A 26,537-nucleotide genomic window follows, 5' to 3' on the forward strand; every position below is an offset into this window, starting at 1 on the left:
ATTTCAAGGATCTTGCAGATTGTTATATGTGCTATAGAGCCTCAACGAATCACAGATGACAGATTACAATTCACGAATCAGGGATGACAAAACCTCCCCATGCCAAACTCAAAATACATCTCCAAGAAGGGAACTCCATCCTCCAGGTCCACAATTCAATTATAAAAGCCAGACCAGCATTTATTCATTATGAAATCATACTATAGATGAAAACAGATTTATTACAGGCAGCTCTAGTATTCAAAACCAAGAAGCTATATGTAAACGTTTCAGATTGGCATCACCCTAATTCACACACAATATCCAACTCTGGCACTGGGGGATGGGAAGCGAAGAATGTAGTGCACATCCAGAAAAATCTCATTAGCTGACCACCTCAGCTTGCCAGTTGCCAGCCTAACAGACTAGCCATCAACCTCAGCACATCCAGCCAACAAGAGAAGCCACACCATGTCAAACCACAGGACTCTTCCCCAGAGACCTTCCTGTGGTGATCCAAGCCTTGACGTTCAGCCAGATGTTTTCTAGTAACTAATGCTGCCTCTGGCCTCAGGCTCCAGCTGCAGCTGCCAGAGATTTCATTGCCTCTGGTTCCAAGATCTCTTGCTCCACTCTGTCTTCACTGTTGCTCTCCAGAGTCTACATAGCTGAAGAGCAATTCCAAGGGCTTCCAGGATGCCAGCAAAGGTCACAACCACCACCACTTCCCATCTGCAGCCCCCAGTTATGACCACCCGACGTGCAATAAAATAAAAACAAAACACGAACCAAAAACCACAAACAAAATGTGAGCACCTCACAGCAACATTTCCAAATGCAATGGGTTGAGGGGGGGAGTGTTCGTATGAATGACTCTTCCATTATGCAGCTGCCATAAACTTCTGGGAAAAGACAAAACTGCTTAAAAGAGATGAAGATAGGTGCCATGTTCACTCCTTAGTGTACTCCAAAATAGCTTTTGGGAGCCAAATTGAAAGCACTCTGTATATTTCAGAGTGATACTGCAGAGGATATCCTGGATATCCGTAGTATGTAGGGCTTATAATATGGGAGTCCAAGCTTCATTTTTTTCTGTGCATAATTAGCTTATCGCTGCTCTTCTGTTCCTGTATTTCTGTGGCTTTTCTCGGTTGGCTTATTGATTGCTTCTTGGCCTTTTGGCCAAGATCAAGTGTGTAGGTCTGACTTGTGGCTAAATTTCAGTCAATACCATTCTTAGATCTGTATAGTATTACTATTAATAAGAAGTACACATGGAGCTTTTGTTCCCATTTGCTACACTTTGCAGTGAAAGTAGAAATGTGTAATAATATGCTCATATCCTTCCTTTGTTCACCAGTACCTAACTTCACGTTCAGCTCATATTTTATCCCCTTAGGTATCCCCAGCCAAAATGTCTTGCAGTATGGGAGGGGCAGAAGACTAGGAAGTGCTAAAGGTCATCAGATCACATCAGTTTTGCTGCAGGCAAAGCCACAAGTAGAGCAGAGGTCGGGCTGTATGTGCAACTGTACAGAGAAAATAGCCCTTGTGTTTTTCTGTGGAGAGAGCACATGTTGCACTAGAGTCACATGGGTGATGGTCAAAGAGACCTGAGAGCAATTTGTAAGCAGAACAGACTCCCTGGGGATTTAAAAACTGAACTAAAAATAAATTTGGAAGTGTGTCAATTGGAATGGATTGGATTAGCCACCATTGTGTTTTACCATGAGCAAAGAATAAGATGAAAGAGGGTCACAATTCTTAACACATGCACCCTCTCTGGGACCAGGTTTTCCCTTTGACATCGTCATTCGTTATTTTTCAAGAACAGTTTGGGTTATTAAGAAGTGGGAAGATATTGCAATTGTGTCTTGTTCAAGCTGGCTCACAAGACTGTTTTGTGGCTTCCAAAAGAGGCTTCTGAGAAAGTATCAGTAGATAGCATTCAATGTTTTTTCCCCCCTTCCACACTGACTCACTTTTACAGTCAGAAATGCTTCTGTTGGAATAGGCAAGCCCAGCCCCTGGGGCTTTTCTAATAAAGCCAATGCGTACCAGGACCACTGGGTCCAAGTCTGGAGGCCTTGAGAAGCATCCAGCACATAAATCCCTCCGAAGGTGGAAAATTTGAGAGTTGTTGATGTAGGCATATACAATGGCTGTGTGAAGGAAGGACCCTTGGTGTCTGCAAATCTGCAACGGATGAGCATTTGCTGCAGCAAGAGGCAGGAAAAGATGGCAATTTGACGAAGGCTTTTGACATGGGCAAGGCTACGCTATCCCAGCCCTCAACCTTGTGCTTTGTTCCCTGCCTTTCTCCATCCCTGTACTTCCTGCTGAACCACTGTGTCTCCCTAGCAACAGGTCCCCTTGGCTGTTCTATATATAGCTCTGCCTGGCAGCTTTTTGCCATTGGCACACTGTAAGCAAATATAAGGCAGGGGATGTACCCTGCCTCCTGAGTCAAGATAAAGAGGAGCTCTCCATGGAAGCCACATCTCTCTGAAGCAACAGAGGCCTTAGTAAGTGCTTTGCAGACTCCTGTTTATGTGGCTCAATAATCCAGAAGAGGTTATTGAGAAAGAGAGAACAATCCATGCCAAGCTACCCTTCAGCTAGGAGAAGGTTTGTTCCTCATAAATAGCCAGGTTCAGTAGCAAAGAGCTATCAGAAGTGCTCTGCAGTGCAGAAGAGTCCTCGACTTATGATCTTAATGGAGCTTGCCCATTATGGTCATAAGTCATATGGTCATAAAGTGTGTCACCCACACAAGTTACTTGATTTTATTAATTTTTTTGCAGAGGTCATTAAACAATGCCACGATTATAAAGTGAATGCTGTAATTTTAAAGCAAACCGTTTTTTTTTTGTTTTTTTTTACTGTGGGTCATTTTTGCCAAAAGCCAAAAGTAAATTTGTCTTAAATGTGTCACATGATTGCAGGGCCCTACAAGCACTTGTAAATGCAGGCTGGTTGCCAAGTGCCCAACATGCAGTCATGTGACTGCGAGGGGAGTGGCTGTTGGAACTTCAGAACCAGGCCATAAATAGCTCTGGGGAGGTTCATCATAATTTTGAATAAGCTAAGTGACCAGTTGTAAATTGAGGACTATCTGTAGCAGAGAAAGGTCAGAATAGTCAACATAGGAAGGGCCATGGGTCAAAAGTTACTGAGTGATGGGGAAGAGCAACTTAGACCAATACTTTGCATGGGAGAAAGCACTTTCTTCAGGTAGTATAAAAGAGAAACAGGGAGGGTGGAAGGTAATGAATAATATCCTAGTGTTTTCTTTCCCAATCTGGTGTCTTCTATGTGGATTTGACTGCAATAGCCTCAACACTATTTAGCCGAAAGATTTGAGGAAGATGAGAATAATAGTTCAACAGAATTGGAAGCATAGCATCAGGTTTAAAAAGGCAGGTTAAGGGAGTTGCAATGCCAGCAAGAGCCATACCTAATTATAGCAGTCTTGCAAGTACCATAACGGGCAGCAATAATGTTCCTGGGTTTCTGATAGAAAGAAGCCTTTTGCATCTGCTGCTACCTGATCCTTTTAACTGAGGTTACATGAGACTTGCACATAATCTACCATGCATAATCTATTTATTCCCAGTGTTGGCTTTCATTCAAAGGTTATGCCTGGAAAATTCATATTCCTGTATGTTAAAAGAAGCCTGAGTTGCAAGTTTGTAAGTATTAGTGGCTGAGGAACCATTGTCTTATGTACAATAGTGGCTGAGGAGCCAATGTTCCTATGTACATTGAGATAAAATAATAGTGGAAGGGACTATTTTAGATTGCCATAATTATATGTGCCATTTTGGGCAGAACACTGCCAGGCTAATTTTTTTTTAAAAAATAGCCTAATCTAATTAATTTTTTCATACAAACTCCTGGCATTACAAAATCAGCATGTCAGACATACTAGTCTTCCATATGAAAGGAGGTGTGGGAGGGAGGAATAGTTAAACAAGTAATTGGCCAATTACAATAAAGAAATATGGTAAACAATTAGCATAGTATGTATTGTTTCTCATACCTAAGATGGCTGTCCATTTATATTTCAACATAAGTAAAATAATGGAGCATTAATGGTTCATAAATAGAAAGAAACAGGAAGGAGTTTCTACTTTCTAAGCAGAAATAAGATTTTATACTTTGGAATATTTGCTCCTTTAAGAACATGGATAATAAGATTCTACCACTTTGGAATACAGTAATTGCTCTTTTAAAAACATGGCATTGAGCACTGTGAATATGTTGAAATAAAGTTTCTCCAGGAGGATTGCTTAATGTTCCTACTTAGGCATTATAGTAAATTAAGTTCACTTTGTTAGTTTTTTGTAGCATAATGTTTTATTTGCTTGTACGAGTCTGCTGGAGTTTTAAATCCCTGTTGAGGTAGACCATTTTTTGCTTGTAGCACATTCTGTGATTTGATTCTGTGTAGGTTGATTAGGACATAACGGAAAGGGGAAGCCATTAGCATAATGCTTTTTAGCAAAAGAAATGGAAATAAATGACCTGTGTCTCCTTTGAAGAAGGGTTCTGGGAATAAAGGAGAAGAAAATACTTTTCTTCTTTATGGATTCAGAAGAGATTTTTCTTTCCAACAATGTTGGGTAACACTAAAGTATGTGTTGCCTCAGTGTTTATCTCGCTTAGCAGCTATTTTCTTCGTTGCTTCTATTATGCCTGAGAAAAGGCACCTTTTCATATTTATCTGTGGAAGAAAAGTTGCTGATTAAATTAAGGCAGTATAAGAAAACAGAGTTCACTTTTGAATTTGTCTGAGTATTGTCCTAAATTTATATAAGCTCATTATGTGCTGAGTTTGGCTGCCAAAAAATATGGGAGGATCCTGGAACCAGGTCAGAAGATCAATAATGGCCAGACCAGGACCACCATTGATATGATAGTTGCCTTCTTAAAGGAAGTGCATCTAAAAATATCCCAACTCTCTGACTTGCTCTGAACTGTAACTGCTATTGCTCCAGGCCTCCAAGGCTGGATTTTCCCCTTCCAGTGGAATGAGACAGGCATGTTGTAACTGAATCCCCCTGAAGGGGGAAGAAGCAGGAGGTGACATTTCATTCATGCTCCCTTGCAGAGAAGGAGGTAGCCACTGACACAGAGAAAATAGAAATGAAATTTCAGGAAAGCTGGCTGCCCTGAAACTCTTGTGCATGTATTCCCCTGCCCCTTCTTGCTGATGCTTGTCTTGCAAGTGATAGAGCACAAGTATTCCCAAGTGTACACAAATGAACTGGCTGCTTGTGCAAGTACTGCCTAGTTAAAAGTATTTGGGAGCAGGGGTCATTTCTGCTTCTCTCCCAGCTAGGCTGATCAGGTGTCAGTATGATGAAGAGAGAATTTTTCTTCCCTCCAGTAATGTTTATGTTGTAGCAGCCTATACTTGTTCTAAGACCAAATTTCCACATCTGCACTTCGTTGACAGAGATATTCATGCAGAACTTGGATTTCAGTGGTATGAATTTGTTACCTGTTAAAGCCATTGTGCTTCAGAAATCTACTACCTTACATTGTAGTAGTAGGCAGCTGTTTCTTCCTATTTGCTTTCCCTGTGCAGTAAGGGTACATACCAGAAATGGGCAGGACGAAAACCACACCTGAGCTGCCTCTCTGTCCCCTCTTTCTGTCATCCCCATTTCTTCTGGCTGGTCTGCTAAGAAAAAGTAATGTTGCTGTAGCCAGAAGTTGAACTAATAGCTTATGGAAGGCATACAGTAAAGCAGAAAGTAGAGGTCACCTTCTGAAGATTTCCAGCAGATTCTTACAGATATTCCTAAGGGTTTGCCAATAATTGTCTATATCATTGCCAAGACTTTCATAAGCTGCTGCTATATGATAATTGAAGGTTGAGACATGGTAGGTGTAATTTAATGCTTTGATTTAGTAAAAGTACTTACTAAATAAATAAACATAGAGCTTTAATATATTATCATTATATTTGTATCCCCCTTTTTATATATAATTCAATGCGACCAACATACCAAATACTCCTGCCTCCTACTTTCCTCACAACTCTGGGATGTGGGCTCGATTGAGAAAGAATGACTAGTTCAGATTCACCCAGTCAGTTTTTTTTTTTTTTTATTTGATTTATATGCCGCCCTTCTCCGGAGACTCAGGGCGGCTTACAGTGCGTTAAGCAATAGCCTTCATACTTTTGTATATTTATACAAAGTCAGCTTATTGCCCCCACAAACTGGGTCCTCATTTAACCTACCTTAGAAAGGATGGAAGGCTGAGTCAACCTTGAGCCTTGGAGAGATTCGAACCAGCAGTAAATTGCAGGCAGCTGTGTTAATAACAGGGTGCTTTAAACCACTGTAGTACCAAGGCTCTACCAGTTTTCTACCAGTTTTCATTTCTAAGGCTTAGAACTCACATATTGTACTATACTCCATATTGCCTTTGTTTGCTTATTGGTTTGTCTTTATAGAATTACACATGCAAGACAGATCCTAGTTCCCTACCCCCCAAAAAACCTTATAAATCTGTATTGCAACAATATGTGGGCAAATAATAACGGTGGTGAAAGGGAGAGTAAGCAATGGGAGCAAGAAGAGATGGTACAAAGAAAGTTCAGCTCTCTGTATTTAAGTTCATGGTAGTTGAACCAAAGATTGTACATGACTGTGGGCCTATAGATTGAAGAGATCAAGAGACCTGGGAATGTTGATGGACAGCTCCTAGTGCTACCAATCAAGACAAACTGGTCTCCCCTCTCCCGTTTTGTGTGGAAGATGGATATAAACAAAACGGAAAACATGGCTCTGTTATAAAAGATACTATTTGCACCTTCTATAAATGTTCACAAATTATACTATAAAAACATCCTCTAAAACTCGCAAGAATCTCTTGATCAAGGTCTTTGTGTAGCTCAGCCCTATTAAAATCATTTGCACAAATCATTCATGAATTAAGGCTCAGAGTCTAGTACTCTGGGAGCCTAAGACTTTTTGATAATTGTGCTGCTACAGCACAGCTACTGTGTCAATACTCGTAGAGTTTGTTTTGCAAAGGTTTGTTTCTGGTAAGAAAAGATGTTAGTTTGTCGGGAGATAATGATGATCCTCCTTTGCAGCATTGCTAGCATTTCAGTTATTATATAGTAAATGCTAGGCAGTGTGTCATTGTGCCAAGATTTTAGGCCATTCATTTCAAATAACTTGCCTTTTTTATGTCATAAATGTAGTAATACATAATTGATATTTAGATTTTATTGTATTTATTGAGCATTATATCTGCTTTTCAAAAAAAAATATTCAGAGCTGCCACGATAAATGTTAATATGCAGTGCTTATCAAAAGATTAGAACATGTAAGATGACAGAAGGTTTCCTGAAGGTGTCTTCTGCTTTACCAAAGATGGTGCTGCTTTTTTTTTTTTGCATATTTTTTTAAATTTTTATTTCTCATAAACATATTTAAGTGTACAGTCCCTTATCCATCATTAATCATTCAGATGGTGCTGCTTCTGCTGGAGGAATTTCTTCTACCTCTGCGGCCTGAGAATAGTTGGGCAGAGTTTATGTTTAAAAACGAGAAATGCCCCTTTGCTAGCCGTAGTTGCTGTGCAGGCTTCTTAATGCCATCTTCCACATTTCAATGGCTCCTCTTCCACCCTGAACCCCCATGCTTCGTCCCTTTTGGGATCAGAGGTTGTGCCTGCAGCAGGTTGGGTGGCTGGCATATACCGTGGTAATTTTAGAGGCGTAAATAAGCGTTGCGGTCCAAGATCCTGCTGCCGCCGGAAAAGTACTTTTAGGCGTCTGACCCCTTTGGCTTTGAATGGCGTTGGAGAGGCCTTGTACTTTCCACATGCACTTGTACTTGCCACCGGCGTTGGTTGGCATTTCAGCGCATCCTTCGCCTCTGCAGCTCCTCCCCGAAAGGCGCTCAGCGCCTGAAATCTAGGCGGACTCAATCCCGTTTTCCGCTGATCCGGAGTGAAAAGCAAAGAGTTTTGAAAAGTGGAGCCTTAAGTCTCTTTGCGCAGCGTTAGCGCCCACTGTAGCCCAGTGATTGCCCACCCCGGCGCGCAAATGGCTGGAAGGCCTCTTGCAACTTTGGGAGAAGCCTGCGCCCCGTGCTGGGAAGGGGGAGGTGGCGCTGATTCCGTATATTATGTTCCTGCCGCCCCCCCCCTCCTCCTCCCCGGGGCAGCCAGACGAGCCTTGCAAGCACTCTTGTCCCCCCCCCGCTCCCCCCGCCGTCACCTTTCTCTCGCACCCCCCGTTCCATTTTGGCCAACCAGGAGCCCGGCCCGTCGTCACGTGGGCCGGAGTTTCCCAGACAAAGAACATTGGCGGCGAGGGCCCCCCCCTCTGCGCCCCCTCCTCGCTGAGCCCCCTCGCTTGTGCTCCCTCGACAGGATCGTGGCTGCTGCAGCGCTGGGACATGCAGGCAGGTATGGAAGAGAGCAGGGGGTGCAGGAAAATTGGAAGGGGGGTCGTTGCTTCGCTCAGCGCCTATTGCATACACGAGAGGGCTGCAGTACTTGTTCGATTTTTATTTTTTAATTTTTTGCAGTGGGGGTGCATCCCCAAGGGTGGTGGGTCAGAACTTCTCTTTTGGGTTCTGTTTTTGGAAGAGGATGCAGTGGACTTAATGGGAGCATCTTTGTGGGGGGGGGAGTCAAGTTCTGAGATGCTAATAAGTACTTGAATATATTAGCTGCACTAAGAAAAACGGAGGGGAGGGGAGAAAAAGTCATTATTTGGCAATGGTCTTTCTCCTTAGTTTTTTAGGGAGGCTGCCTGGTCACTTGATAAGATAGCAGGACGCAATTGGCATCCAAAACTTTTGTGGGTGGGAAGAAGGAATAAAAAGAGGTGGGGGAAGGCAGTCTCTGCTTGCCTCTGCTCTATAAAAAGTTTTAAAAGCAAGGCAAGAGAAGGTGCAGTGAGATTCATTGTTTCCAGACTCTTCATATATATTTTGGTCAAATCCACCCTTGCGATTAGAAAGGGTCCTTCTTCCTTAGGGATAGATAGTGGGACGAAGCAATCACTTAAGAATGGGGGCTTCTTAGCTATTGCCTCCCTTCCCTTCAAACTGTCAGCCCTCCATTTTAGAGACTTCCCTGTGCTTTACCATTTTTCTTTTTCCAAACTGGCCAGGCCCCAAAGCCTTGGTTTGCTGCCTTTCTTGGGAGGAAAGGGGACAAATGAAAGGAGGAAGAGAAAAACAGAAGATTTTTTCCTGATAACCTTCTCTGAGCCCCCTTGAATGCCCAGCCAGCATGATAGTTCTGCCAGATTACCTGGACCCACACTTGCTCCAACCCTTGTTGGAACCAACTATGCATTATGTGAGGAAGTGGAGATGGGTGGAGGGAGGCTGAGGTGAAGACCTGGCTGGTGGGAAAACAGGCACTGGAACTGACTTGAAGAAAGGCAGGGAGATGGTACTGGCGGTCTGCCTTGAAGGAATATTGGTGGCGGGAGAACAGATCCCCCTTCTCCCCACCCAACACAGTAACTGAGGCAAAATTCTCAGTTTGGTAGATATTAGTTGTGGGCCGATGGGGGGAGGGTCGTGAAGCCAGGCTGCTGCTGTTTCTTACTTCCTACAAGCACTTTAAAAACCTCAGAGGAAAAGGCTGCTCCTTCATGATATGATACAGTAAGGGGCCACTGAGATTGGAAAAGTGTGAGGTTTTGGCTAAAGGAAAAGAGTAAAAGCATAACTTTTTTGGGATTTGAATGTGGGCCTGAATTTCCAATGCACATTCTCACCAGAAACCATTTGCACGTGGAAATAAATCTATTCAAGAAAAATAACATTCCCTAATTACAAGAAGCTTAGAATTAAACCAGTATTCAAGAAGCAAAATCATTTGTCATCTTGGCCAGGTCTCATATAATGCAAACAAGATTAAATGCTTTACTGGGAGTCTTCAAAATTTTTACCCTTCTGTTCAATCTGGTCCTGGAGTAATGGGATATTCCCCGTCCTGCTCCATTAGAAGACACTTTCTACAAGTTTATATGGTATAAATTTTGGTCAAGGAGAACCAACTGAAACTCATTGCACTCATCATTTTTTTTCCATTCTGGCCTTCCTGCTGCTTTTAGATTGCAGCCTTGTTCCATTTCCTGTTTCTCGACAGCTCAGGGATTAATCTCCATTTGCTCCACTTCTTCAAGGTTCATTTGAACAATTTAAACTCCAAAGACCACTTGTTATTCATTGGAGAGGAAATATGAAGAACAACATACTAAACCATAGGTCAGGTTTACAAAACAAAGCTGATGTATTCACATAACATGTCCTGCCTAAGTAAATCACAGTGAATCCTAGTTCACATAACATACGAAGACCCAAAAGTTTCAGGGAGTTTCAATCTGTGGTCTGCTATTGCATAACCTGTACCTGCTTCTGTTCCTCACTATTCAGAACTATCTGCTCTTGCTAAGTATATAGTAAGGATGGTTCATAAAGTGATTATTTTTGGTGCAGCAGATATTTGAAACTATTTAAATCAAATAATGAAACTATTAGGAAGAAAATAGCAACTTCAGAAGGCCTGTGGGGTGACTTTAAAGAATAAAATATATTTAATTCATAGAAAAGGACAAACTAATTCCATAATTCAGAAGACTCCCAATACCATCCAGTATGAATCTTCCACCCTATGTAAACCTACATTGGCTTCTTCTTAGACCAGTCAGGGTATTTGGGGTTAGTGACCTTTCAGCAAGAGCATTATGCCAATAAGGAATGCTTACATGATCTGTTGAGTCAGTAGTTGAATAAAACAGTCCAGCTGGCTTAAGTGAAACAGCACTGTGGAAGTGAAAGCTGTGGAAGAAGCCAAAATCTTGCAGCCCTGGCCAGTCTCATGGGAGAATAGCACATGTTGTGGATCTCCCAAATGAGAGTCCGTAATAGAATGAGCAAGAAACGCTCCTGTTTATTTCTTTTAAAACAAAACAACACTTTGTGCAGCCCTTGGTTCCTGTTCACATCTTTTTATTTCTGTCAACCAGGGAACTGTTCCTTGCCTAAGGGACAGGTAAAGAGTGGAGGTATAACTAGTAAGATGTGCTTCTCTAAAATATTTCCATTTTGACCACTTTCTTTCCTTCCTCTTTCCCAGTTCGTTTGGCTTGTAGAGTGAAGCCTCCTCATTAGTAGCTGAGTGTGTTCTTGATATCTACTGATAAACCTTGTTTCACAAACATATACAGTCAGAGCAGTTCAATATAATTGTTTTCAAGGGAAAGGAGGATCCCTTGAAGGTGTTGAATTTTTTTTTCTCTGAAACTCCTCCAGCTCCTCAAAAGCAGAACATTTCTCAACGATGTATGAAAGTATTAACAGTTACAGTTTCCCCAATTGCCTGGTCTGTATTGGGAACACAGACATTGTAAGGGAAACAAAGAAAGCTCTGAATCTTTCCTAAATGCTGAAATAAAAGCCCCATTGGCAGTGTTATTTTCTGATATTTAGCAATATCCCCATGGCTCTATATTAAGACTTTCTATCAGTTGCATGGAGAAGACTGGGCAGTGGCTGTAGGCACTGGTTAACAGTGAGCCATTTAGATTTAGCTATAGAGTACAAGGACTGAAAATCCAGCTTTATAGTTAGCAAACAAGGACAAGTGCTTGTATTCTTAAGTGGATTTTACCAGGAGACATTTGTATCCTGCTCCTTTCTCTGAGGTTCTCAAGAGCAGTAGCTTTTTAGCATTATATCATAGCCATTGTTCATGTGAAGTAGAGAATTTTGCTCCAGATCCACTCAAGAGGCTTTGTAACTCAGTAAAGATTTAGAGCTGGGTCTTTCTTCCAAATTCACTGTTCTGGTTTCTACATACAACATGCTGGCTTTGCAAAACCAAAAGATATAAACAGTGTTTTTTCTTAATGCAGAAATCATTTGAGTTAACAAAAACTCCCTTGTGCAAACCCAGAAAGCATTGAAGGCGAGTGATTAGATTCATATAGTTTGCTTAATCTTTAACCTGGATTAACAAAATACATTGTGGTTTTAGAAATAGAGTCACTGGACAGAAGTATTTGGGCACCCTTGTTGAGGTGTAGAAGCTGAACAGGATACATTTTAGTCAGGACCTAGAAGGGAAAATTCCAGGGCTGAAAGTTACGAAGTTGGAAAAAACATTTCCAAAGGAAGCAATGGAAAACTGCTCCATATTGTTAAGAAATTTGGATGATTTGTATAGTCCCCAGGACCTAGGATGTTTTTTAACCTTGGCTCAATATGTGATATTGTTTTTCATAATATGCTAAAATAATGGTTGGGGTTTGACTGAACCATATGCCAAGACCATGAGTTCTAGTCTTGCCTTGAGCATGAAGCTGGCTGGGTGACATTGGCCCAGTCATTCCCTCTCAGTCCTAGGAAGGAGGCAATAGCAAACCGTTTTTTCCCCCAAAAAATATGCAGGGGCTTTTCCAGACAGTTGACACCAGTCAAAAATTGACTTGAAGGCAAGCACAAACATTCTCAGTATTTTAAAAAATATTTTCCTCCTATTTTTAAAATTGTAAAATTACCAAAAAAAATGAGAGTCAGTAATAGAATGGAGTGCAAAATGCAACAGGTAAAATAATTTAAAAATTAAATAGATGAATGCTAAAGTACAACTTAATATTACAAAATTAAACAGGACTTGCATTTTAAAAGAAGCATGATTACAAACCACACATTTTTTTCATTTTAAGATTTACGCCCTTTCCTAGGCAATGTACAGGGACTCTCAATTTTATTCTCCTAATGTCAGAAAATTAGGTGAGGGGCCCGTGGTGCTCTCTGAGCGTGGCTGTTTTCTTGCAGGTTTCATTACCAAACTAAGTAACATCATTACATACAATGTGAAGATTGCAACAGTCACTACATAGGACAAACAGACTAGTAGACTAGCAAAGAAGACTAGCAGAACCACCAACTAGCAGTTAGAAGACATGATAAAAATTCTTTAATTTCACAACACATGGGCAGATTTAAGATTAGTTTCAGCTAGGAAACTTTGACCATGGTAAACCAAGCCAAGACCACTCCTACCAAAACTGACAGGGAGACCCTTAAGAATATAAATTGAGAGCAAACCCCACTCCCTACTAGTACTGATGATGTTGTCATATCATGCAGTGCCCTGCAATGTTTGCAACAAAACCGGGCTCAGAGAGCACCAAGGGCCCCTCACCTAATTTTCTGACATCAGGAGAATAAAATTGAGAGTCTTTGTACATTGCCTAAGAAGGAGCATAAATCTCGATAGTTCAATCCTGAGCTATAAATATTCTCTTCTATCAAAAAAATAGGTACTAAACAAGTCTCCCTAGAATTGAGTATTAGCACCAAGATGTTTATTTTCTGAGTAGCTATCACTAAACAGGAGTAACCAAAGAGGTGTTTCTGTTAAACTTTATATATCAGGTATCTGTTGAGATAGTATGATCCTAAGAACTGAAGAGTTATAAAGGTCAAAACCAGTATTTGAATTTAGCAGAAGCCATTTTCTTTCAAGCCATGAGAAACTGATAGAATCACAGAACTAATAAGTGGATGAAGGCTGCATTGACAACACTCTTAATTAGGAGAGGTGAACAGCTAATGGCTCTAAACCAGAGGTGGGTTTCAGCAGGTTCTGACCAGTTCTGGATAACCGGTAGCGGAAATTTTGAGTAGTTCGGAGAACCGGTAAATACCACCTCTGACTGGCCCCACCCCCATCTATTCTCTGCCTCCCGAATCCCAGCTGATCGGGAGGAAATGGAGATTTTACAGTATCCTTCCCCTGGAGTGGGGTGGGAATGGAGATTTTACAGTATTCTGCCACGCCCACCAAGCCACACCCACAGAACCGGTAGTAAAAAAATTTGAATCCCACCACTGCTCTAAACCTCTCCTAATGACAGTTAATATTACCTGAATTAATATTTTGTAACTTGATGGATTGAACGAACTCATTTTTTATTAGTTTAGGATTAGTGTAGGATTAAGATCATGCAGACTCAGAAGATACCATAATTAAATCTGTTACGTGAATGCAGCCAAAATATAGTTAAACTAATTGCTTTCTATTGGACTAACAAACATTTAAAGCAGTTAAGCTAACTGCTTTCTATTGAACAGATGAAGCTTCTTGGATGAGAAGTGGAATGTCTTCTGCTTCCTCAAGAAAAAAACAGTTCAGTTACCTTTTGAAAAAAGTCCTTTCGAGATTTCTCTGAACTGTTGCAACAGAGGGCAGGCTTCAGATTCTTTCTTTTTAATCTTGTCACCTTATGCCTGTTATGTGGAGTAATCACTCCTGCCCCCCCCCCCCAAATATACCACAGGCCTCTGCTCTTCTTGACTTTAGGAAAGCTGTTAAGACCCGACTCTTCCCCCAGGCATTCTGGGCTAGTTGATTGGGAGTCTCCTTGTGATTCTTTTGTTACCTGCTTGGTTACCATTTTATATTTGACATTTACAATATTGTTCATTAAATGGGGGTTTTCTTCTTTTGATTTGTTTCTGCTGGTTGAGTTGGGCAGCTTTATCAATCTTAAAAGCGAATAAATACAATAAACTACTAGTAACAGCAGAACCTTGTAGTTTCAGAATTCAAGAGAATATCTCCTTTTATTAGAGATTTCCCATTGTGACCTGTTTTAGGTCAGACAGAAGCTCTCTTTATTTTTTATACTTTTAATCTCAGGCACATAAATCTTTCCTTGAACTCTTATTCCCCCCCCCCTTTTCAAGTAAGCAACAGAAACACATTTACTTTAGAGGAGGCTCAGTTCTCAGAAAGTCAGACACTGTCTTTCTCTACTACAGCCCAGAAATAGCGCACAGTGTACACTGTGAGCTTCCTTGATATCGCCTTTTCTTCCTATAGGTCAGCCTTCCCCAGAACCACTTGGGCATGAGCTACAGAGAGGTTCAACACCCTTGATACCACACATACAAACAATTAAAACATCACTTTTCTTCATATATGTCTCATCCTTATTTACCTTTATAGTTTCAAATTTCTTCCATGTAAAATAAAGAATTCCTTATGTCAGAAAGCGGGCACATTACTTTGGGGGATATTTTAGACTACATTCTTTTCAAATGTAGAACACCCACCACTATATTTCCTGGAGACAAGGAAGAATGTGTCCCGTAACCCTTCACACAATTGGTAGGTTAACTCAAGATGATGGAATTTGTAATCTGGCAGCACATGGGAAAAGTTGTTTTAAGTTCATTTGTTTTCAGTGATAAATGTGTATGTCTATTCTGGCTGTGGGAATGTAATAATCATTTTTATGAATATTTTCCATATGCATAGAGGGTTGTCTTTGCTATGCCTGCCTATGTATTGTATGGGCCAATTGGATATAATACGTTATCTAAGACAAGTTAATAATCTTCAGGCTGTGTTTACACAATGTGCAAAATTGATTAATGTTAACTTTGATTACTTTTTTCTGCCTCACATGTTAAATGAAATCAACTTAATGGGTTAGTTTAGTTTAGAGTGTAGTTTTGCCTGAACATAAAAAGTTAAGTTAATGCATTCAGGTTGAGTTGTGCCAACCTATAAGGTTATGGTTTTAGGAATACACAAGCACCTGCAGACTCCCCACTCCCTTAATAGCAATAGCACTTAAGACTTATATACCGCTTCACAGTGTTTTATAGCACTCTCCAAGCGGTTTACAGAGTCAGCATATTGCCCACAGCAATCTGGGTCCTCATTTTATCAACGTCAACCTTGAGCCAATCAGGATCAAATTCTTGACTGTGAGCAGAGCTAGCCTGCAATATTGCATTCTAATCACTGCGCCACCACAGCTTAACCAACTCCCTTTCCTCAGACTTACTGGATCACCACCATAGGCCTCAGTTTCTAACACAGTGATGCTAAAATGATGAAATATGCTTCATGACATGATGAGAACACACTTTCACACATACATTGCATGTAACTATGTAAGGGGTCAGATTTTATCACAATGCACATGATGCCATTTTCATTTCCCCCACTCCATATGGATGCCTATAGTTCCTCTATCTATCAATCTCTGTAAAGCTCTTAGTATTAAAAACTGGCAGGGGAAAACAGAATAAAGGTTAAAATAATTTACCCAGTAAAGAAATTACATATCTTGGGTATCTTCCTATCATTCAAGAAGCTCGGAAGGTGGGGGGGAGATTAAGACACAGCAGATAAATATCCATTTATCTCCTTCTGTTATAAATACTAGACCACATGTATTTTTCCAATGCAAAAGTATATAACAGAAATTAAGAAATGCAGCATTCTAAAGTCCTAAAGCTGTGACGAGAAGAACACTTCTATTCAGAAATACACAAAACACTCTGCTACACACTTATGCACTTATGTACTTATATCTATTATATGCTAACCATTCTCCAAGAAACTGCTTCAGAACCCAGGCAGGCACTGTACCTCTGCTATACAAGTAATCTTTGACTTACAGCTACAATTGAGCCCAAAATTTCCATTGCTAAACAGAGCAACAAATGGTTATATAAATCGAGGACTACCTTACATTAAAGTGACCGGGGTTGTTTTTTGTGTGTGTTTGCTTTTTCATGAGACTGAAAAAGATGCCACTGCATTATGGAGTCAACTTGTTACACAATGCAGTTGTTAAACCAGCTGTGTTTTGTTTTTGTTCAGAAGCCTAAAACGAGTGAGCTGCTTTAATGAGCAGCACAGAGGCACAGTACTTGTGATGCTCAAGACATTTTCTGAATGCACTCTGAGGTCCTTCCATTTTCCTTTATCGTTATTCTGTTTTGTATTAGTTCAGCTGCATGCCCTGTGGAGGGAGGAAATAGGATAATATTCAGAGGGAATGTTTCCTTAACCCTGTACTTGGAGAAAATTCACAGGGATCCCACCTGAGTATTCATCATAAATATTCATGACGCAAAAATTAAGCTGTGGAATCTGTAATACATGTTTTGTTATTTATAAAATCCCTGCATCTAAAATAAATGAAGAATCCTAGTATTAGTTTGCATGACATGGCTAAACCAGATCAGTTTAGATAGTTTAATTTTAATTTGATTGGTTTTTTTCATAGCTTAGCATGTTGTTATGATAGTCCACTTGATTGGCTTATGCTTCATTGATTGTTCAAATACAATAGTATTTGGCTGGGAAGTTAAGCAGGGATGTATTTCTCACCCATGTACACATTAAATTCTGGGTCCTGTTTTTAAAAATGAAATGTTTGCAGAGACCTGCTTAGTTTTTAAATTGTTTAGTTCATAAAATTTATACATGACTGAAACTCTTATCCATGATTATATTTCAAGTGGCAAGCTAAATATAAAAAATTTAGGCCTTCCTTATGCAAATACTTCACAAAGTAACTGAAGTAATAAACTAAAATGTTTTGGTAATTACTTTTATTACTGCTAAGGGAAGTAGTAAACAGCATAATACAATACATAATAGTCATTAGCCAGTATGGATAAAGGCAAAGCAAAGGCAGGCTCACAGATGCTCTGTAAAAGCATCTATTCAAAGTAATTAATCAACAGAGCAAGAATAGAAAAAAAACCATTGGTGAAAAAAGTTAGATAATGAAGCAAGAGGTATTTTACATAACTTAGCATCTAAAAGGTATCAAAGAAATGCTAGATATTTTGTGGGGAGAGAAAATTCCTGGTTCAGTGCACCTACAGAAGGCTCCTGATCACTCTGGAAATTGCCCTTAATCACTCTGGGAATTGCCCATCTAATCAGTGAAGGGAGTGGGGTGGGGGAGGAAATGTTTAATGCTGGCCCCATATCTGCATTGTGGGTCTTTTATAGTTGTGTTTTGCCAGAGATCTTTCCAATGCAAGGTAAGAATGTTTCAGAATTGAAAGTACAAACAGAGCTAAAGAAGCTTCCGGGATGAGAAGCTAAACGTCTTCAAAGAAAAAACAGAAAGTCCAGTTGCCTCTTGAAAACTATGACTCTTAGAAATTATACAATAAATGAAAAAAAATTAATCAGTAAATCAGTTTAGAGAAGGAGACATTTTACTTGGATAAGGAGACTTAAGTGTGTCTTTATTTTTTTATGATGATGCCATTATCTCAATTTAAAAGTTTAGACCATTTATGAGTTGCAGTGATCCCCAGCTTGACTTGCTGTTCTGTCATCAAATATGATGTGCATCTGTGCCTGTGCGTATAGCAGTGTCTGGGAAAGAAAATGCCTTTAATTTTAAAACAGGGTGGATAAAAATCAATGATTTTTTTAAAAAAAATCAAAAAAATCACATTTTTTTTATTTAAATCGGATTTTTTTTATTTAAATCGGATTTTTTTGATTTTTATCGAATTTATTTTAATAAAAAACTTTTGGGGTAAAAATCTATCATAAGATAGTTTTCTATTTAAGATATATAAATAATTTAGTTTATTCGGCATGAAATTGAGCTTAGTTATGTAGCATGAGGCTGTATATTCTGCAACACTGGGACTATCGGTGAGTCAACAGTGGGTCAAAGGAGTAGCAGAGATGACAGTTGCTCTTTAAAAATTATGTTTTAAATCGAGTTGATTTAAATCAAGCCTTTTTACTAGTGATTTAAATCATGATTTAAATTGTGATTTAAATCAACTCGATTTAAATCAAATCCACCCTGTTTTAAAACATTTTATTTTGTGTATGGAAAACACTAGCTATTTTCATATGAGGTTCTATAGAAGTCCACTTCGGTTACCTCTGGTCATAATTCAAAATGCGATTTATGCTTGGCAATGACTGGAAATCCTATTCAATTTAGAGCAGCTCCAGGTGGAGAAGATAAGTATTTGTTTTAATCCAGATTCTTATGTGCATGTATGATATAGGCAAGAACTAATTTCTGCCATGTCCTCTTGTTACTGTCATCCTTCTTGAGACCACTATGATGCCAAAGAATTGGAAAATAACAGAACTGATAAGCATTTGATGTATTTACGTTTGGCAATCCATAGGAAAGTTTCCAATTATCCCTCCTTTGTAATATTTATGACATTTAAGATATGAGAAAACTTAAAGAAAAATATTTCCTTTTGGCTCAGGCCTGTTCCCATCTTCAGACACTGCTGTGATACTTTCATTCTTCTCTTTTTTGGAACATATTCATCTCTCAAGAGAAAAGAGGGATGGTCTTAGGGTTAAACCTTCCTAATAGTGCAATTGGAGATAAGCATATTCATAATAATACATATTTAGTAAGAGTTTTGTGCTTATTTCTAATTTCTAAATGTGTAGTAGGAGCTACTTCTGCACAGTTATTTTTGTTTGGAATTTGCCTGAGGTATGTAACTCACTACTTGAGGTCAGAGTTCAGGATTCTGGTTGCTCAGCTTGGATTTAATGTGACACTTTAGCCCTGCATCGAGACATCCTGTGATCTCAAGCATTATTTTTTGTATCCTCCAGAGACTATGCAGATTATGCTGTCAAATTTCATCAGTGTGTTTGCTGAAAATCATCAGTTTCCTGTTGTTTTGAGGCAGGAAATCAAAAAAACTGTAACATAACCATAAAATATGCTTAATGCAGCTTAAATACATTCTGAGTGTTTTTTTTAACCAGTTTAATGTATGATATTGTAGCCTGATGATCCTCTGTGTTTTTCTTGCTTCTGGTTTGTCTTACAGGTTTTAATATATTTATATTTTATTTGCCTTATTTGAAATTGGACAAAATGTGTTTTCATGTATGCTGCCATGTGAGGTCTGGCACAACAGATGGTATAGCAAGATTTTACATAAATATAAAAAAGCAAAAAAAGCCTAATTAACCAATACTCTCTACTGTAATTGTAGTTCTGCCAGGTGTGTAACATAACTTAGACTATATTGCATTCCCCCCCCCCCCATCTACTCTGGTGTTTGATCCAACTGAAAATCGCTAAGTGTAATCTCTGACTGCCCAAATATTATAATTCTTGATTTATCTATTCCAGAAAATACTGACAGCTCCTACATTCTCATGGAAACCCAAATATGTTCCTAACAGAGAAAAAGCAATTAACTGACTACGTATTTTATGGTTATGTACAAAGCAGTGTAGTTCAATAAATAGAGCTATTTTCCTACACTGTAAGGCATATTTTTTATTTTTTTCATAGCAGGATTGCCCTCCCTGATTTTCTTCTGTTTTTAGTGCTTTTACTCTTTTGTCTGTCTATCTTATACTGCTCTGTTATAGAATGTGGGATTGTCCCAGTGGGGCAAACTCTCTCTACCCAGGCAGTCATAGATTCAAATTTTTCATTTCCTGCCATAGACAGGAAACAAGCCAGCATTCCCTTCTACCATCACAGTCTCCTTACTGTGGGAATACAAATGATTTTGTTCTGGTTTTTCTGAAGACAAATGCAAGATGAGTTAGACTTCCCTAAACTGATACTCTCCAAAGGCATTTGAATGCAGCACTTGTTATCTTTTTAGCCCAGTGTTTTTCGCACTTGGCAACTTTAATATAGATGAACTTCAACTCCCAGAATTCCTCAGCCAGTAATAAAATATAGGCTGGATTCACACAACACGCTCAACACATTTTCATTGTGTAAAAGCAACTGTTAGATTTTTTTTTTTAAGCGTGCCAAGTATGGCGTAGTAGAAACATGACATATGGAAGATATGGGGGCTGGGCAGACTGTTGTAAATTGTACAGCAATTAAAAATAATATATAATGTAATTCATTCTCTCCTGTTCGAAAGATGATGTCAGCTTGCATTATGGTAAAACATTATCTAAATCTCTGGTAGTTTATATGATATACTTCAATTCTGGAGTCCTTGTAGAATCATGTGCTAAACAATGTGGTACATGTAAAATGATGCAATTATTCAGATCATCTAGATTTGTTTTAGAAAAAAGTGTTCCATAACCTTAGAGGTATTAAGTGAACCTATGTTTCTGTCATAATGCTTGTATTCACACAACATGCATAATCAGAGATTTGAATACTTAATATATGACTCACGACCACAATTGAGCCCAAAATTTCCATTGCTAAGCAAAACAGCTAAGTGAATTTTACCTCATTTTATGACCTTCCTTACCACAGTTGTTCAGTGAATCTCTGCAGTTATTAAGTTAGTAATACAATTGTGTCCCATTGACTTCACTTGTCAGAAGGTCACAAAAGGTGATCACATGACCCTGGGACATTGCAACCATTATAAATACATGTCAGTTGTTAAGCATCTGAATTTTGATCACGGCTCATGGAGATCATTCACAGCGGTCGTGCGTGTGAAAACTGATCCTGGGTCTTTTTTTTTTTTTTCAGTGCCATTGTAACTTTGAACGTCACTAAACGAATGGTTGTAAATCAAGAAATACCTGTAATTGTACCTACATAAGTGTTTTGGCAGTTTGATATAATTTGTAATGCCACTCCTTTTGGTTATTTTTATTACTCAGTGTGTTGTGAGGAAACAGAAAGTAGATTAATTCAGTAACCAAGTTTAGTACATTATGAAAATAAAATTATTGAGAGATCAAGGATTAGAGTAAAACTTTAAAAACTTAAGTCAGAAATAAATTCTTCAAGAACATTCTCATGACTCTCTACCTTCTTTACTCTGTTCTTTCTGCAGGCTGAAAAGAAAGCTAAGGTAATTGCTGGAATGAATGCTGTGGAAGAAACACCACGGAGCGAGCCCCAGAAGGAGGAGGAGGCTAGCCCTCCAGCCTCACAGCAGCCAACTGACCCTGCTTCTCCCAGTGTGGCTACTACCCCAGAGCCTGTGGGGCCTGATGCTGTAGACAAGAGCATATCAAAGTCAGCTGACGATGAGCCGGAATATGAGGTGAATCAGAGACAGAGTTCTGCTCCCAGAAGTTTGTTTTCTCACCATTCTAAGCTCCTGGGAAACCTTGTTCTTGAGGCATCCCTAGTTAGCCTTTCCTTTCCTGTCTCCAAATGGCATTTGTGATTGTATTACTGCTAGTTGGATTAAAGGAAAAGAAAGCTAGCAAGTGCCCATCAAAAGTGCCATGCTAGTGGAAGAAGCCACCCCTGCTGATTCCTTTTTATGTAGTGAAGCTGCAGCCAGGTACCCTGTTTCCCCCAAAATAAGACACCCCCTGATAATAAGCCCAATCGGGCTTTTGAATGCATGGCAATAAGGCCAAGCGCTTATTTCAGGGTTCAAAAAAATATAAGACAGGGTCTTATTTTGGGGGAAACACGGTATTAGATGCAGTGAATATGCACTGCAGATGGATGGAAGAGCCTGAAGTGGACACATGATGATGAAGGGCAAGGAAATGGAAGAGAAGAATGGGCTTAGGAAGAAGTTTGTTTAACATAAGGGTTGCAAGGAAGAGCCTACAGGAGGAGAGGAAAAGAAAAAAATGTGGAAGAAATAAAAAGAGGCCAAAGTCTGGATGTAGGGAATAGCTGAAGTGGAATGGGCAAAGAAACAGGATGGCAGTTGTAGACTGGCGTGTAGACAAGAGCGTATCTAAGTCAGAGGGCTAATGAGAAATCCAGATCTTTTCACTTAGCTGTTGATGCTGCCAGAAAATAACTTTTGGCACTGTTAGAAAAGTCAGCAGATGAATCTCTTTCTGATTCAGAAAAGTGAGAAATAAACAAATAAAATAAATACCTACCCATCTGCTTTTTCCTCCTATATAGTTTTTCAAGCCTCATCTCCTTGCCTTTCCCATTTCCTAAGTCACATTCAAGTTTCTTCCAAAGCATTGCTTACTCACCTTGTTTGTATGTGGCTTCTCTGTTCTTCAGCATGTTCTCTGTGAATCATGCATATGGGATTAACAACTGTGCTGCAGCCTTCATGAAAATCATCCAAAGTGAGAGCTTTTAGCAGAAACCCTGGACCTCATTGACTGAGTATTTATGTGTGATTCTCTTCAGGTTTTCCAGTCATTATAACAATTTGCTTATTTTTTTCTTTTCAACTGCAGGATGGCCGGGGGTTTGGGATCGGGGAGCTGGTGTGGGGAAAACTGCGTGGATTCTCCTGGTGGCCAGGCCGCATTGTTTCCTGGTGGATGACTGGCAGGAGCCGGGCTGCTGAAGGTACCCGTTGGGTCATGTGGTTCGGTGATGGGAAGTTCTCTGTGGTAAGTGACTGAACTCAAGCTGGGTTTTCTGGAAAGGTCCCAAACTGGGGGCTGGGGGGGGCACTTCCTCCAACCTGCTTCGTCATATGAAAAGTCCTTCTTGTGCTCTTATTTTATTATTTTATCTATTTCTAATATTTATATGCCAACTTTCAAGTACTGAAAGCAATCCTTGTATAATTATTAAACATTTTAAAATACAGCTGAAAATAGCATAGCAGCTCATTTTTTTGTGTGCTAAAAGCAGGGGTGAAATCTACTTACCTTCCCTACCAGTTCGGAAATGCGCGCGCACACGTCACATGCGCACGCAGACCCTCTGCGCATGCACAGAGGGTAAAAAACAGGTTTACTTCCTAGTTAAAACCAAGAAGTAACAACGACCGGGCGGGTAGGCAGAGCTTCACACTACTGGCGCTACCGGTTCTCCGAACCACCCGCCGCCATCACCATTAGGCCGAACCGGTAGCATTTCACCCCTGGCTAAAAGGTAGCAGATAAAACTGCCCACTGAAGAAGTTTTTCTTTGGGGCGAGAAGGACTTTCTTTAGCTGGATATTATACTATCTTGCCATCACTCACAGTTTCCGCTCCCATGTCTTTATGCCTATTTAGAGGCAGGTCTCCTATACCTGTGATGCTGCAGATTAAAAACAGTGCTTCAGAGGTTAAAATCAGTGCGTTGAATCCAGAAGCCTGATCAATTGTTTATTAGAACATTAGAAAGTACAACCAGTTAACAACTTAAGGAGTCTCTTAGGACTCTCCTTGGAGTGTTAAGGATTGCATACAATTCTGAGGCTTCAAGTTGTGTATCTGTGCCATAAGCTTTAGTTTACAAGTTGGGTTTCCTGGATTAATGCAATGTGCTAAGCCAGAATGAAAGTAACCACATTATGGTTTAGTACAATGTATGAATTCAGCATTGTTCATTCAGCACTTTGTTCCATAACTGCAAGTATAGTCCAGTTTCTGAGTCCCAAATTAATCAGCAGTATTTTTAGGTTTTTGCTGTTTCTAAAATTGTGATATGTGTGGTGCCACAATCACAAAACAGTAATATACCATAATACTGTTTCAATATATACTAAGGATTTGCAAGTTTTGCAATATTGCAATTCCCCTAAAATATAAAACATTATTTAATTGTGGTTAGAACTGGCAAGAAATAAATACACTACTTCCTTTTAAAAATTACATTTAATGTATGTATCAATTAAAATGATGATAGAACTTTATAAAGGAAAACCTTTCCACTGGAAATAAAAATCAGTGAAATTTGAACTGTATTTTAATAGGAAGTAATGATGAACTTGCTTGCTTTTTACAATTCATTTAAATTTTATTTTGAAAACAGCCACTGTCATTTTTCATTCCCCATTTATTTTGTATTGATATTTCTATTTTTAGCAGCAATTATAAGAAACCCTGACTCACACAAATAGGACGTTATTGGCTTTTATCAGCACTACCAATAGATGGTTTATCTTTAGCTTTTTCGTTTCCATAAAAAAAATATTTTGAAATCCTAGAGATTTAAAATAAAAGGTAAACATTTTGAATGTTATTAATTTGTATACTTTTGCAGATTATTGATGTGTTGTTGCATGTTACACTAGAAAATATAAATATTTCTGTGATTGCTTAACAAAATGATTATGGATGTGTAAAAGAGAAATGTGTTTTTTCTCAAACAAAAAGCAAAAATATTGTGTTCTTTTGTTTTGCCAAATTACTGGATCAGCCGTGGTTTGGCAGAAAGAAAACCTAGAACTTACTTTGTTGTTCTGGGTTTTGACCAAAACAAAGCCTTCAGAGACCATGAAGTAGCTTGACCATGAGGCCATGTAGGCCACTGCACTTACTCCCATCCTCCTCTTAGCAACTGCTAGAGTAGATTATCCCACCAGTCAAGCTTTCTATCCTCTCAAACTTGCCTTTCTTTTCTTCCCTTCTCTGCTTCTCCACTCCCCTGTTATGGGATATCCCATCAACCCAATTGACTTCCCACTCTTCTCAAGCTTATGAATTAAGAATTAGTATCAGGCTAGTGAAAACCATTATGTAAATGTTGCATAAATATCTCCCTGGCCAGGAAGAGAAGGGTCAAATTTCCATTGAGTTGAAAAAGTGTGGGAAATAATCTGTATTGGAAAAGATAAAGTATAGCTCTGTTCTGATCTGGGAATCCAGCAACTGCAAATCAATGGAATTTTTAAAAAGTTGCAACAGAAAATATAAAGTAAATATAAAAGTTATGGCCAATGACAGGATCAGACAAACTTAAAACTAATTTTAAGAGCTCAACACAGATTCCCTGAAGGCAGAAATTCAGTACTGAAGAAAATAAATATAGTTACAATATGTAAACAAAGATTAAATTTAGCACAATTCTAATCAAAGATTTAAAGAGAAACAGCATTGAATCAGATTTTTCTCCTTCTGATTTAATGTATTTAAACTTCTTGATTTTTGTAGAAATTTTAAGTTTAATTCTGTGCCTAAGGAGAATGGTCCCAGCTTTCTCTTTTATCTCTACCTCTACTGCCTTCTTTCTCTTTCCCAAGAGAACTGCCTGCAGTCTCCCAAAAGTTGCTTCTTCCTGAAGAGGGAGGCATTGGGGTAAATCTGCCTTTTTCTTACACATGTGAGAGAAATATTTATTTGGAATATCTGACCGTGTCTGGTGTGACAGGCAGGGAAAAAGACAGCAGTATTGAGAATGCTATGTGTGCTCGACGGGTTCAGGATGGATGAAAAAATTGGATTAAGTATATGCAGTACACATTTCGTGATACCCATCCTGCTCCTTAAATCCACAACCCCAAAACATTTTTGGGGGGAAAAACCCTCTTAAAAAGGAAACTGAAGTGTTGCTGAGTCTTCAGTTCTGTTTCCCACTTCACAGCCTTCTGTGAGGCTATGGAGGAACCAGCCTTAGAGACCTTTTTTTTTTTTAAATTTGATTTATATGCCGCCCTTCTCTGGAGACTCAGGGTGGCTTACAATGCGTTAAGCAGTAGCCTTCATACTTTTGTATATTTTTACAAAGTCAGCTTATTGCCCCCACAAACTGGGTCCTCAATTTACCTACCTTAGAAAGGATGGAAGGCTGAGTCAACCTTGAGCCTGGTGAGATTCGAACTTACAGTAATTGCAGACAGCTGGTGTTAATCACAATGCTATTCATAGGGAAGAAAGAACTTGGTGTTATTTCCCTGATCTCTCTGTTCTGGCAGGTCTGTGTGGAGAAACTGCTTCCACTCAGCTCCTTTGCTAGCGCCTTTCACCAGGCCACATATAACAAGCAGCCCATGTATCGAAAGGCCATCTATGAAGTACTGCAGGTAAGTGCTACCTTTGTCGTTCCTCTGGGACTTGTTTCCCTGGCAGGCTTTCCCCTGTAGTGACTAACTTCTATGGTGGAATAAAGATATCTAAGTCTGCAG

General features: G+C 39.4%; 1 protein-coding gene across 8 annotated transcripts in view; it reads left to right on the top strand.

The window, feature by feature from the left end:
* DNMT3A (DNA methyltransferase 3 alpha) overlaps positions 1–26,537 on the top strand; it is a 114,690-nt gene that overhangs the window by 73,308 nt on the left and 14,845 nt on the right. For 7 of the 8 annotated variants that reach the window (XM_034421166.3, XM_034421164.3, XM_087888780.1 and 4 more), the window contains 3 exons: positions 21,594–21,806; positions 22,930–23,088; positions 26,328–26,435. In XM_034421166.3, the coding sequence (XP_034277057.1) occupies positions 21,594–21,806; positions 22,930–23,088; positions 26,328–26,435 (480 nt within the window). Of the gene's footprint in view, positions 1–8,177; positions 8,419–21,593; positions 21,807–22,929; positions 23,089–26,327; positions 26,436–26,537 lie in introns of those variants that run through there. The other variant, XM_034421167.3, reaches the window with a different exon arrangement.

This window comes from Pantherophis guttatus, chromosome 1 (genome assembly GCF_059756535.1).
Source record: "Pantherophis guttatus breed Tessera chromosome 1, ASM5975653v1, whole genome shotgun sequence".
Classification (NCBI taxonomy): Eukaryota; Metazoa; Chordata; class Lepidosauria; order Squamata; family Colubridae; genus Pantherophis; species Pantherophis guttatus.